Source organism: Trifolium pratense, linkage group LG2, assembly GCF_020283565.1.
Source record: "Trifolium pratense cultivar HEN17-A07 linkage group LG2, ARS_RC_1.1, whole genome shotgun sequence".
Taxonomy (NCBI): domain Eukaryota; kingdom Viridiplantae; phylum Streptophyta; class Magnoliopsida; order Fabales; family Fabaceae; genus Trifolium; species Trifolium pratense.
Window position 1 is genome coordinate 46,796,747 of NC_060060.1, and position 15,004 is coordinate 46,811,750.

General features: G+C 31.6%; 1 protein-coding gene across 1 annotated transcript; it reads left to right on the top strand.

Annotated features, from left to right (window-relative positions):
• Positions 1-12,224: 12,224 nt before the first annotated feature.
• LOC123905911 (protein DETOXIFICATION 49-like) lies at positions 12,225-14,099 on the top strand. The gene has a single exon (XM_045955699.1). The coding sequence runs from the start codon at positions 12,374-12,376 to the stop codon at positions 13,961-13,963; it is 1,590 nt and encodes a 529-aa protein (XP_045811655.1). The 5' UTR covers positions 12,225-12,373; the 3' UTR covers positions 13,964-14,099.
• The last annotated feature ends 905 nt before the right edge of the window (positions 14,100-15,004 follow it).

The window sequence follows — 15,004 nt, forward strand, 5'->3', positions numbered from 1 at the left end:
GTGGCGGCTCAGGCCGTCTCTAACTAGTCAAACCTGGGAATTACTAGTGGCGTTCCTGGCCGCCAGTAATTCTGCTGCAACCTGCCACGCTCAGCAGAGAACAGTGGTTCTGACACAACATCGGTTTGCGGCGGTCTAGGCCGCCAGTACGTCCTGTGGTTTTGAATTGACCGTTGCTGGCTTGTGGCGGTCTGGGCCGCCAGTATGTTTTGCCAAGCTAGTTTGCGACAGCTTTGGCCGCCAAGAACGTTACCGACGCCTTATTTATTGGCGTAACGTGGCCGCCAGTTGGCCACCACTAATTAGTCCGTTTCTGGCGGTTTTTGCCTCTTCCTGAGGACTTTTGGCCGCCAATAAATGGTGGTTTTCTTGTAGTGACCTCAAAAAATGAAGGTTCGACTGCGCAACTCACCCTGCACTTATCAAAGGCGGGCCATGTATATTTTAATAAAAATAATGCATGCTTTTAGTACTTCAAAATCAATTTGTAGTATTTGCATTAAAAAAATCGTGATATATATTTTTATAAAAAGAATAATAAAAGTGTGTAAAAATTTGCATAGTTTTTATTTAGGGTTGTCTCAAAATTAGTTCAAATGACGATCCTTTACGATTTTTAATAAAGTTAAGTTTTATAATGATAAAAGAAAAACTGAAATAATAAGTTTTATTAAAGTTATTAAAAATAGTAATGTTCAATTTTTCTTGTAAAAAAACAAAAGTAATGTTCACATTTTGACTAATATTAGACCGCCCATATATTTAAGGACAAACAAATGTTTCAAAAGGGGTATCATGAGTAGCATATTTTTGTCCTTGTTCTCCCGTGTACTAAATTGGGGTACTATTGTTCAAACTTTGATGCTAAAGTCCTAGCTAAGGTAATATCGCTTCTTCAAAAATTAGGGAATTTTCAAAAGGGAAAGCACCGAAAGTACTCTTTTCTAATTAAATGGTATGACAAATTTATACAAAGATCAAAGAAAGGGACAAAACATACGAGCATGCATGTTTTTTTTTTTTTTGAAACACGAGCATGCATGTTTAATACCTGCCAAAGTGGAAATAGTGACAATATTGACAAAATGTAGATTGATTAAGTATATGACTAATTAGTTTATTACATTGAGTTAGTTAGTTAAACTTGTAAGACAAATTAGTTAGAGTTTGTTAGATAAATTGGTTATTCAGTTTTGTAACTAACTATTCTATATAAACTCTACACACACTTGTAATTGACCATTCATTCAATATTCAATACAATCTACTTCTCCACATTTTATCTTCTTCTTCCCTCTCTTTGTTCTTCGAGCTCTGTCAATGGAGTTTGTTCTTGTTTGTTTGGTATCAGTTTATTACTTTGTTATGGTATCAGAGCGTCTCAATTGAGCGTTCTGCTGCGCCATTTCTGTTTCCTTTCCTTCTTTTCTTTGCCATTTCATCCGTTTTTTTGCTTCTTTCGCTTTGCACAATGGTGCGTCCTCGTGCTAGTTCAAGCAATACGGATGAAATGCCTGCGTTTCCTACACTTTCTGATCCTTCACAGAATCCTTGCCACTGCAACACTTGTTGCGCCTTTGCTTGATGGCAAGAATTATCATGCGTGGTCAAGATCCATGATGAAAGCTGTGATTATGAAGAATAAGCTTCGTTTCTTGGATGGATCTTGCCCTATGCCAGATCGTTTTGGACTAGCTTATTCGAAATAAAATCACTATGAATTGATAACTAGGAGTAGTCTTCCTTCGGATTAGCCAACAAAGTCCATAAGTTCGTAACATTTACCTGCAAGTTATCCAAACAAAAAAACAACACTCGACCAATAACTTCTCCTGATCCCATGTAAAAACAACCTCATAAATGCCATCTCTGGTACTCATCACATTCAACACTCCATCTATGAAGTCCTGATACGGCGATACGATACGACACTGATACAGAAAAATTTTCAAAATTCCCGATACGATACGTCCGGGATACATTATTTAAAAATTAAATTTTAAATTAAATATATAAATGCACAATATAAAAACATAACTAAAATCGATAATGATAAAAATTAACATTCAAATTACTCAAAATAAGAAAACAAGTGACAATTACATATATTAAGTTAAGTACTACCCAAAACGGGGGTGGGATGGGTAGCTTAACTGTTTAAGCTATTTGAGCTTATAGTTAAGGAGTTTGAGGTACAGAGTTCAAGTCACGGCAAGGAGAAAAACTAATAAAGACATAGTTGGTAACATCATACTCTAACATTCAATACTTAAGAGAAAATACGAATTGTATCAGTCTCCTCTCCTACGTTTCTATCATCAAAGAGCATTAATTGCCCAATACTTTTTTGATCGATACGCGTATCAGAGAAGTATCCGACAAGTATTGTTTATATTTTATTTTAAAAAATAATATTAATTGCCGATACTTCTTCAGTACGATACTTCTCCGATACGTGTATTGGAAAGTATCAGATGAGTATCGGTATCGAGTACGTATCGGACACGATACTTTGTCATTTTTGGAGTATCGGAGCTTCACAACACTCCATCCTAAATTACAATGTAGATACATTATACTTTTTGTCCATCAATTATTAGCATATTATTTATCACCACTATTTAAATAGGAACATATTTTCACATAATTTATATGTAGTTTTGGTTTATCTTAGTTTTGCGATACAAATACATTACTAAAATTGATTTATTTGACCAAGATGAATATTGGAACTTGGTAGGGAGGATCACGGTTCGATCCCCGCAACTGCAATCGGGAGGGAGTTGAAACAACTTAATGCCAAAACTGATCCCCGAACCAGATTAAACTGATGTTGAAAAAAAATTGATTTATTTGACAGAACTACTTAATAGATTCATTATATCATAAAATTCGGAGATTAAGGATGCGGCTTATTCTAGATTTTAAAAATTGGTTTTGTTTTAAATAAATTAATGTTTTTATAGAATTTTTTAAGAAAATATAATATTAATTTATGTTTTGTTTACCAAAAAGATAATTTAAAAATTAAATATATTTTTTCGTTTCTATACAATTTAACTTTCATTCTTAGTCTTGGTAAGATTCTTTTTCAACTTTTAATCCCTAAAAATATCATCTTGTACTCCCTATGAGTAACAATGTTTAATGATCTTTTAAATATTTAATTTTGAAATGATTTTTTAATCTATTTTAAAAACATTATAAAATATTTTTGTAAAAAAATTTCGGTCAAATTTTTAAGAATTTTTTAATATGATTTAAGCATGTCTAAATAAAATTATTCAAAAATTATGTGGTTTAACTAAAACTGCTTATATAATAATTTTATAAGATCTAAAAGTTAAAGAATAAAAGTGACAAGGACTAAAAATAAAATGTTGAAATTTTGTACTATGAAAAATATGCTTAACTATAATTTTTAATATAAAGTTAATTTGATTTATTGACAAATAGATAGTATACTGCTACACGTATGAAGATCTCTTTTTTCTTTTTTTACAAAAAGGGGAGCAATGCCCTGTGAAGATCTCATTTTATTTGGTTACGGCCGAAATTTGAATACATATGGTCAAATGTCAATAATCAAAAAGGTTCTTTTTCTATGAGCATATGCACGCCCATATATTTTCTAATGTTCATAAACCTTAGCCTAAAAGCGGATGAGGATTCACTGCTGTCCTATTTTGGTGCAGTTCCTGCATTTAACACACAAAATAATATTTTTATTATTTTTGTTGAAAATCTGTTTTCTCTCTCATGACAAATTTTTCTTTGTCTCTCTCACATGTTATATGGACTGCACCAAACTGCAGGATTTAAAACTGCAGCAAATCCAATTCCCCTAAAAGCGACCAATCCACCTAATGGTGTTGCACAGTGACTTCCATTCATTTGGCAATGACAAATTTTATAAGTTTGTATATTTTTCTAAGTCGAAGTGACGATTACCATTAGAAACTCGTGTATATAGTTATGTGATTGTACCTCATCAATATCGATGTAGTTGATGGGCTCCTCTTCAGTATGATGGTGGTGAATTAAGGGAGTTGCATGTACCTACAAACATTTTGCGTCAAATGAAGGTTTTAGAGATAGTAAAAGTACTGGAGCCTTCTACATGAGAAGGGTTTTGTTCTGGATTGGGCCTAGAACCCAATATTAGAGGAAGATTTCTTGGACCGTCGAGCAGACGCCCAATTGAGGAGCAGCCCATAAAAATGCCTACGAGGAAAAAATTATTTGATGAATTCAAAAGCTCTATGGAAAGAAATTTTGCAATGACTGATCTAGGAAAAATGAGATATTTCCTTGGTGTAGAAGTGAAGCAGGATAGTAATGGAATCTTTTTGCATCAACAAAAATATGCAATTGAAATATTGCAAAGATTTGGAATGTATTATTGTAACAATGTAAGTAATCCCATTGTGCCTAGAAGCAGACTGCAGAAAGATGAAACAGGACAAGCTAGCAATGCAACGATATATAAACAAATGGTGGGTTGCTTGATGTATTTGCTTACCACTGGGCCTGATCTTGCCTTCTTTGTATGCTTAGTAGCCAGATACATGGAAAGGCCTACTGAGATTCATATGGCTACTGTGAAAAGAATACTCAGATATTTTAAAGGGACTGCTAGCTATGGTCTCTGGTATGAAAGAGGCAAGGGAGAAGAGTTAGTTGGCTGGTCTGACTCTGATTATGCTGGAGACATTGATGACAGAATGAGCACATCTGGTTATGTGTTCATGATTGACACTAAGGCAGTTTCACGGTCATCTAAAAAGCAACCAATTGTAACATTGTCCACCACTGAGACAGAATTTATTGCTGCAACTAGCAGTGCTTGTCAAGGAATATGGTTGTCCAGGATTTTGGCTCAAATTTACACAAAAGGAAAAGACTTCATTACCATTTACTGTGACAATAGCTCATCAATAAAGCTATCTAAGAACCCTGTGATGCATGGCAGGAGTAAACATATAGATGTGAGGTTCCATTTTTTAAGAGATTTGACTAAAGATGGAACAATTCAACTAGTTCACTGCTCATCCTTTGAGCAAGTTGCAGACATAATGACCAAGACATTGAGCTTTGAAAATTTTAGCAGGAATAGAGACAAGTTGGGCCTGTGCACTCTGGAGCTGGTAAATTGATCTCAAATGGTGTTCAATTTAGGGGAGCATATGTTAAGAGTCTATATTGTATAAGTGTTGTAGTGTTGTCTTGAGTATATAGTGTTGTGGCTTGTGTTGCGTGGGCCTTAAGTAATGCCTAGCGCGCGTGTGTCAAGGCCTTGCCTGCGTGCTTGGCTTGTGTGTATATGCATTGTATTGTTGCCTGGCCTGTATAAGGCTTGTACTGTTATCCATAATGAATGAGAAGCACGTTTTGCTCCAACATGTTTGTCGGGTCCTTTAAATGGTCCATGTTTAAGTTTTGTTTTTTTACTTATTGGAGAAAATGTAATATTCTTCAATAAGTAATATTATCATTTAAAGGGTCCGATAAATAAAATATGTTTTACTTGTTCAAAAAAAATAAAATACGTTTTAATAAAATATAAAATCGAAACCGGAACAATGTATTTCATAATTAAAATACAAAATCGAAACACTTTGACGAATGTTCCCAAAGAACCATAGAAACCGGAACAATGTATGAGTGGTTTCAGAAAACATTACAGAATCGGAATAAAATTGACGAATGTTCCAAAAAAAAAAATCAAAACCAAGACACTTTTAATGTATGTTCCAATAAAATACACAAAACCGGAATACTCAAATATTATTCCGGTATAAATATGTGAACCGGAACACTATAACATTGTTTTGATAACAATGTGCAAAACGAAACTCATACAAAGTATTTCAGTTTGGGTTTCAAACCACCTTCTCTCTCTTTTTCTCTCAATCAAACCAAATAGATTTTAGTGAAATGTGTGAAAAGTGAAAAAATTAATGATTTTAGTTTATATAGAACGGAAAAATAGACAATTCAATTAGATTCGTAGAAGTGAAGGATTAAATATAGAGATGGAAGTGAAATTTTTCATTCAATACGTCTCATCATTTGATCAATATGTCGTATCACATATCATTTTATTCAATGGTAAGATTTATTAATTTAATAATTAAAATAAATTTGTGCGTGATAAAAAACTTGTTTCACTTGCGCATGATAAACTTGGCTATATATATGGATCTTTCTGATTGGTGAAATAATCAACCGACCCATTTGATCAATTGAGGTAAATTTTGTCCATTTGTCCCCTGTATATCTCATTGATAAAATCGGTGACATACACTTAATTTGATGATGTTATTCTCTTTGGACTTTTGAAAGAAATAGAAAGTAATATGGCATAAGGTCAAAAACCCATGTGTCCTTCAATAGAAGTTTTCTATGTCACTCGCCACATCTCAAATTCAAAGTTTATATATCTTCAGTCTTGGTTGCTTTTATGCCTAATAATGGCAAAATATGTCTCTTGGATATTAGGCATCACATGCCTCAAAATTTTCGTCATGTAGGTAGAGCCATTACTCAAGTTAGAATGCATATGGTTGAAATTTCTAAATTCAACCATATCAATGTATGCCAAAAATTGTAATTACTTTTCTCCTATCCTTTTTATAAGGGTTATATAAGTAAAAAGATAAGTTTATTATTCATCTTCTTAAATTATTAGGAGATATATGTTAATTAAATTAATAAATCTAATTAATGGTGATTGGTGATTGATAGTGATAAGACTCAAGATAATCTGTTGGGGATTAATTAATTAATTAATTAATTAATTAATTACATGGTATACAAAACAAAAACACAATGTTATCTTTTCATTTTTATTTTTTTTATACAGACGAGATTACAAATCATCATAAAATCACACACATAAATAAGAGAACCGGTGTTTTAATCTCAATAATAACGTTCGATCTAATAATTTTGATATTTTTTTGTCTATTGAACTATAACTTCTGAACGGTATCTTTTTATGTCTCAAGCTAATTTGACAAGCTATTTTAGTTGTTTTAAACTCGTTAGCAATAAATATGTAATTGTAGGTTGGCGTTATAAAGAATTAATTTATTTTTTTTTACTTTAAATTGAATAAATGGAATGTCGAGAGTTCGAACGCTAACTCCTGAATATAAAATGTGATGTTTCTACCAACTGAGATAAGCTCACTAAGACAAAAAAATTAATTTATAACCATAGAATTTATACAAAATTCTTTATATCTCAAGACAAACCTTGAAGGATTCTAATGATACTGAAATAACTATCTCACTCTTGTCTACAACATAATTTTTTATTATTCTCTCCCTCTATACTTTAATTTAATCTAGGATCATAATTAGACTCATAATCAACCTGTACAAACTAATTTAATCTAGGTACATAATAATGTGCTTAATAACCAATCGTTAGTTTGTCCAGTGGTGATTGGTGCTGGGAGGACCGCGGTTCGATCCCCCGCAACTACGATCGGGAGGGGGCTGGAACCACTTGATGCCAGAACTGACCCCCGAACCAGATTCAACTGATGGTGAAAGCCAAAAAAAAAATTAATGTGCTTAATAAATTCATTTGCATTTAAAAAAAAATAAAAAAAAAGACTCATAATCAACCTGTACCAGTAAACCCTAGGGAAATATTTTAGTATGTAAAGGTATTATAAGTTGTTATGTGTTGGACATAAATTTGGTATTTATCAATTAAATATAATTGGTGGGTCCAATATTTATTTTGGAGGTTATATTATCAAAACAAAACTTCCAACGTAAACATTATGTGAGTTGTGATTTCAAATGAATAAAGCTTCATTTAATATTTGGTTTTGTTAAAATGATTTTACAAGTTAATAGAGATTAAACAATGTAGGAAAAACCCCTAGTTGAAGAAAACCCTAATTTTGAGGGACATGCAAATATTTTTACATCTTTAAAAGGTTAATGTGATTGTGAATTAGAACTAACCTCTTTATCTCAAAGAATGAGACTTTAAAGTTTGTGTCAATTTGGATATAAAAGTTTTTATGTTATGTTTCTTTGAAGAAACATTTTGATCTATAAGTTGTTAAGGAAAGTATTAGGATTGAATTTCAATAATTATGAAAGTATCGAATCAAGTCATTGGGTTCAAGTGGTTAATGAGCTTCACCAAAAAGGAGGGATTTCGGGAGAACTCAGGTTCGATTCCTGGGTAGAACAATTTCTTGGCCAGACTTTACTTACCTCGTGGTTGAACTCTGGACTACTAGGACCCCTTTCCCCTTTTATTAAACATGTTAATAAAAAAATTTCGTCTTGAAACTTGTGCATTCAATACCTTAAAAATGTAAAAGTTATTTCACAACATTAATTTTATCATTAGCTAGCGGCTAGACAGAGCGCGTTTCGCGTCTATCTGTGTCTATTATGCAAATTTATGTCAAAAAAAAAAATTAGACATGCATTATGGTGAGTTTGTTAGTAAAATATTTTTGCCGCTAAAAAAACAAAAAAATTGCTTATGTTATGATGAGTTTGTTAATTAAAGATTTTTGTTGTTAAAAAAAATAAAATAAAAAATCAAGCATATTGTTGGTATTATGAAAAGTCTACATCAAAATAATTTATATCTTCTTTATATATAGGTATAGATTTCCTTTTTTGATAAGTATTTAGTCAAAAGTTTGATCTTCAATTAATGTGAATTAAATAATATTGGGTAGAATACACCTACCACCACCAAAAACCGGCATTTCGCGAGCAAGCCGCGGTGCAAGATGCGAAAACAGAACCAACATGCGAGCAACCGGCGGTGCAAGATCTAGAACCAGAATCAACGCAATTACACCACCAACCCTAAAGAGGTGAAAATGTGGCGCGAAAAGTCTACACCAAAAAAATTTATATCCTCTTTATATATAGATATAGATTTCCTTTTTTGATAAGTATTTAGTCAAAAGTTCAATCTTCAATTAATGTGAATAAAATAATATTGGGTAGAATACACCTACCGCCACCCAAAACCGGCATTTCGCGAGCAAGCCGCGGTGCAAGATGCAAAAATAGAAGCAACATGCGAGCAACCGGCGGTGCAAGATCTAGAACCAGAGTCAATACAATTACACCACCAACCCTAAAGAGGTGAAAATGTGGCGCGGAGGAGGGGTCGCATCGTACCGCCAACCACCAAGTCTACATCAGAAAGAGAGAGTACAAAAAAGATGTTTATAAGAGATCGGTTGCTGTTATCGTCACGTGAGTTAATACATTACAACAAATATACGAAGTCAATTCTAGCGCATGTGAGTTAATATCTTCATTTAGTAGGAGTCTAAAATGTATCATCTTTGGGACACACAACACAACTCCAATATACGTGTAATTAAAAGTATTTTTAATAATCTACCAAAAAAATTGTATTTTTAATAAAATATCAAATAATTCTTTAAATACTATACCAATAAATAAGTAATAATAATTCATTAACTACTACTCCCGTCCCAAAATATAAGAACTTATTGACCAGTGCACATATGTCAATACATCATTTTGATTACAAATATCTTTAGTTCTCTACTAGTTAAAATTATAGAAATTTGATATTTTAAAAATATTCATCGAAACAAATCAAACAAGATCTTATATGATAATATTTACATTTATATACTTTTAAAAAAATACGGTCAAAACAACATATGAATAGTGAATTTAGTCAAAGAAGATCTTATAAAATGAGACGGATGGAGTATCATTTCTTTTTTTATCTTTACACAAATAAATACTAAATGTAGTCATTTTCGCGAGCAGCTTCTGTTGGAGTCTCTGATTGGTTCAAAAGCAATTTTTGGAAGTTGTCGCTGATTCATATTCTGATCAATTTCGTCGAATTGATTGTTTCCGGAATGTTTGGCTAGAAATGGATGTTGTTGTTTGATGTTAGATTGATACAATGAGTTGTTGGTGTGTATTCATGTCTCAGTGTTGACAGTCGAGATCAGTCACCACTCTCAAAATCTGGATTCAATGCTCTCCGCACCATTGTTGATTTTAGACTATTTTTACAATCCTCTTCATTCTTTTATTTGACATTAGGCTGATTGGCTTAAAAGAGTAATTGATTGTCTGTAGATTTTTGGACTCGTTATGTGTTGATTGTCGGTCTGTGCACCAATGTCTATACCTCCTACTAGTGTTAGGCTGAAATAGAGGTTGGACATTAATTGTGTTGTCTTAAAGCATTTTTTATGATCATGACATAGATACAAAGTTTAATTTTCATTGTCGTAGGCAATGAATAATTTCCGTTAGAAAAATCTACGGGGCACACAAGGTAAATTTCAATCTAATGTACATATATGTATGTGCATATATACATATTTAATTAATGTCTCACCCGGAGAACACCGAAGCTCTAAACTAGTACTTCCTCCGTCCCAAATTATAAAAACAAAAAAATAAAAATCACACTTATTAAGAAAAAGTAAAACATGATAATTTGAAATATGTTTTTGTGGATTTTTCTTGAAATAAGTTGCATGAGAAGATGTAAAAGCAATTCTTATCGGTTGTTGCTTATTGAGAAAATGTGAGAGAAAAAAAATTAAATAAAATTTGCATATAATTTTATGAGATTAAGAAAAAAATATTATTGAAAATAGTTTTTCCCTTATAATTTGAGACAAAAAAAATGAATATTTTTTTTTATAATTTGGGACGTAGAGAGTATATTATTAAAAGGAGTATAAACTTTTCAAATAATTCATATGTTTGTATTTTTGACAATGTGTTGCTTATTCCGCTACAATTTCATAAAGTTCTTTTTTCTAATAAGCTTATCCTAAAGAACAAATTTATACCCTTATTTGAATTAAATTGACATGTTTGGATGGTTGATCATTTAGGATCGATTCCTCATAGCTTTTTTTTCCTTCTGTACCATCATAAGCCAACGGAAAATGAATTTGGATATACTATATAATTTTCTCTCATTTCTTTTCGTAGTTATAAATTTTCACTAATTTTTTTAATTACAATTTTATGAACAAATAATTGACTATAAAGGCCAATTATATTGAACAAGAATATATGCCAAATATGTGCACGATTATTATGACTTCGAATGTCAATTATTCTTGAGTTTATCGAAAGTCACAGATTATTATCTAAATGTTGCTATTGTTTATCGAATTCTCTTAATTATGTTGATAACTGTTGCATCTGCAAAAACATTCTAACAATGTCTCTTATAAAATTACCTACTGTGGAAGAAACTTATGGAAAAATAAAATAACCATTTGTTTGTAAGTCAATTTCAAAATCAACAATTTCATTTTATTGAACATTTGTATACCTAATGAACGATATCCTAAATTCAACCCAAAAATAAAAACATCAAATACATTGTATCATAATCATAATTATATAAATCAACAATTTCATTTTATTGAACATTGGTATATCTAATGAACGATATCCTAAATTCAACCCAAAAATAAAAACATCAAATACATTGTATCATAATTATAAGGCAATTCTAACATGTATGAGTTAATATATTTATAATGCGCGTTAAAAATATATATTTAAAACACGTGTATTAAATGATCGAGAAATAAAACAAAAATATTTATTAAGAAAATACATAGATATTGAATATATTTCATTAAATACTATTTTTTTAAAAATATATCTTTATTAATTTTTAGTCTTTTGATGTACCATAAAAAATAAAAAATTTTAGTCTTTTGACAAATAGTAAATACTCTTAGTATTCATGAACATGAACGTGTATTCCTTCCGTTTCAAAATATAAGTAAAAATTAATCAATAAAATTGATGTATTTAATTTAGAATTTAGACTAGATACATTAATAATTTTTGACCTATTTTTATTTATATTTTGAGACGGAATGAAGATTCATATTTTCAACTCTAAATTTAATACAACCTTTCACTGTACTTCATCTATCCTAAAATATAAACAAAAAGTTGTCAACAAAATTGGATGTATTTAGTTCAAATATTTAATTAAATACATCAAATTTCTTTAATCCATTTTTGCTTACAATTTTGGGAAAGAGTAAGACATAAATGTTTCAAATATCAATCCCAAAATTTTTTTAGCTTTTGCCAAACTTCCTCAAAGTCAGAGTTTTCAAAGACCTTGGTCCCCTCAAGAAAATCACTATAAAACCCCCAACAACAATCCTTTCAATACTCATTCCTCAAACACACTCTCTCTCTCTCTCTCTCTCTCTCTCTCTCTCTCTCTCTCTCTCTCTACATCTCTCCCCTGTTTTGACACTCTGTTTCACCTCTATTCAAACCCATATTTTCTCCCTAAAAAGAGACACAAAAAAAAAAAATCAAACACCATGTGTGAAACAAATCAAGAACAAACCAACATGATTTTCACCAACCCTTTAATCCCAAAACCAAAAAAAAACCAAACTTTTCATCACCATCTCTCTCATACCTTCAAAGAAATGACATCCATTTCAAAGATAGCTTTTCCAATGATCCTAACTTGTGTTCTCTTATATTTTAGATCCATGATTTCAATGTTTTTTCTTGGTCATCTCAATGAACTTGCTCTTGCTGGTGGTTCCCTTGCTGTTGGTTTTGCCAACATCACTGGTTACTCCATTCTTTCTGGTCTTGCTGTTGGTATGGAACCAATTTGTGGTCAAGCTTTTGGTGCTAAAAAGTTTACACTTCTTGGTCTTTGTCTTCAAAGAACCATTCTTTTACTCCTTTTGGTTTCAATACCAATATCAATTTCATGGCTTTACATGAAAAAACTTCTTTTGTTTTTTAACCAAGATGAAGAAATAGCAACAATGGCTCAAATATATTTACTTTATTCAATTCCTGATCTTGTTGCACAATCCTTCATTCACCCTTTGAGAATTTACCTTAGGACTCAATCCATTACTCTTCCTCTTACCCTTTGTGCAACTTTCTCAATTATTCTTCACATACCCATTAATTATTTTCTTGTTTTTTATCTTGATTTGGGTATAAAGGGTGTTGCTTTAAGTGGGGTATGGACAAATTTCAACCTTCTTGGTTCTTTGATTTTATACATTTATTTTTCCGGCACACACGAAAAAACGTGGGCCGGGTTTTCTTTAGAATGTTTCAAAGAATGGAAGACACTTCTTAACCTCGCCATTCCAAGCTGCGTTTCTGTTTGCTTGGAATGGTGGTGGTATGAATTTATGATAATCTTTTGTGGATACTTAAGTAATCCAAAAACAAGTGTTGCATCAATGGGGGTGTTGATCCAAATTACTTCATTGATGTACATTTTACCTTATTCACTAAGCAATAGTGTTTCAACAAGAGTTGGTAATATGATAGGTGCACAAAAGCCATCAAAAGCTAAACTTTCTGCAATTTCAGGACTTTCTTTCAGTTTCATTTGTGGGGTATTGGCATTTATTTTCACTCTTTGTGTAAGAAACATGTGGGCTAGTATATTTACAAAAGACCAAAGAATCATTGATTTAACATCAATGGTTTTGCCAATTATAGGTTTATGTGAATTAGGTAATTGTCCTCAAACAACAGGTTGTGGTGTTCTTAGAGGAACAGCAAGGCCTAAAGTTGGTGCTAATATCAACTTAGGTTGTTTTTATCTCATTGGAATGCCGGTTTCGATTTGGTTAGCTTTTTATGGTGGTTATGATTTTAAAGGTCTTTGGCTTGGTTTACTTGCTGCTCAGGCATCATGTGCTGTTACTATGTTGATTGTTCTTTATAAAACTGATTGGAAATTTGAAGCTTTAAGAGCAAGGAAACTTACTGGTGAGAATGAGAACAATCAAATTGATGAAGAGAAGTCACTTGTTTATGTAAACAATGAAGATTGTTTGTCATTTTTTGATGATGTTTCTGATGAAGAAGAAGATGATGATAATGATGATGATGATGATGATGAAGGGTGTTTATGTTTGGTTTAATAAATCTCTTTTGTAAAGAGAAAAAATAGATAGTAATAATAATACCATTTATGAAATTTGTCTTTAACTGTATATAGAGTAGTAGCAGGTAGAGACATATTATGACTTTTATATAAATATGAGATTAATTTTCGTACTATGCTGGATTTGGATTTGACACAGTAACTCGTCCCGATTGTCGGATCTTTAATCGACGTTTTAGATCTTAAAATCAATATTTGAAATCTTAAACAACATGTTACTGCTTAAGATCTTATATGACTACTGTATAGAAAACAACTATTAATATAAGACAGCTCAGATAACACAACCGTTGATTTTAAGCAAAAATCCACTTTATAAGATGTTATACGACTACTGCATAGAATTTGCATCCTACAATGTCACCGTAATTTTTTTTAACTCAATCGACAATTTACAATCAATCATATATATAACTTTAGAAATAATTATTGTTTATGTCAAATATTTTTGATAATATCGTGAATATAATTGATTGATACAGGAAAAACTTTTACAGTGGTGCATCACGCAATTACACGTGGTAAACAATCTCAAGCGTAAACTTATGGTCGAACAGATCAAATTGATTTACTTTTCATTTAATATTTGATCTTATCCATTCGTTTTTTATTAGACGGCCTACACCAGTTATTGTGTTAACATAGTAACCGTGTAATATCCAATCCCGCAAAAGGGTGTGTTGTTGGGAAAAATTTTACATGGTCCATGGCCCTTCTTAGGCTATGTTCTGATAACTTTTCTGTGAAATTCAATGGCAATTTTGCAGTGCATTGAATGTCATGGGAAAGTAGAAAAAACGTGTTGTGCTAAAGATAGGTACTATTTTCTTTAATGTGTGTACCCTCTGTTCGTTTATCTGTTTCTATCAGCTACACACAGAAAATGAGACAATCATTTCCTTACTTCTCTGATTTGTACTGTCTTTTTTTAGTTCCTTTTAATTTTAACATGTAATTAAATCTCATTTTGTCTTATTTTCCATTTGTTGTTTTGTCCTTCAAATGAAGGGTATTCATA

Excerpts from the sequence above, each read along its gene's own strand:
- LOC123905911 (XM_045955699.1), top strand. The coding sequence starts at position 12,374 with ATGTGTGAAACAAATCAAGAACAAACCAACATGATTTTCACCAACCCT.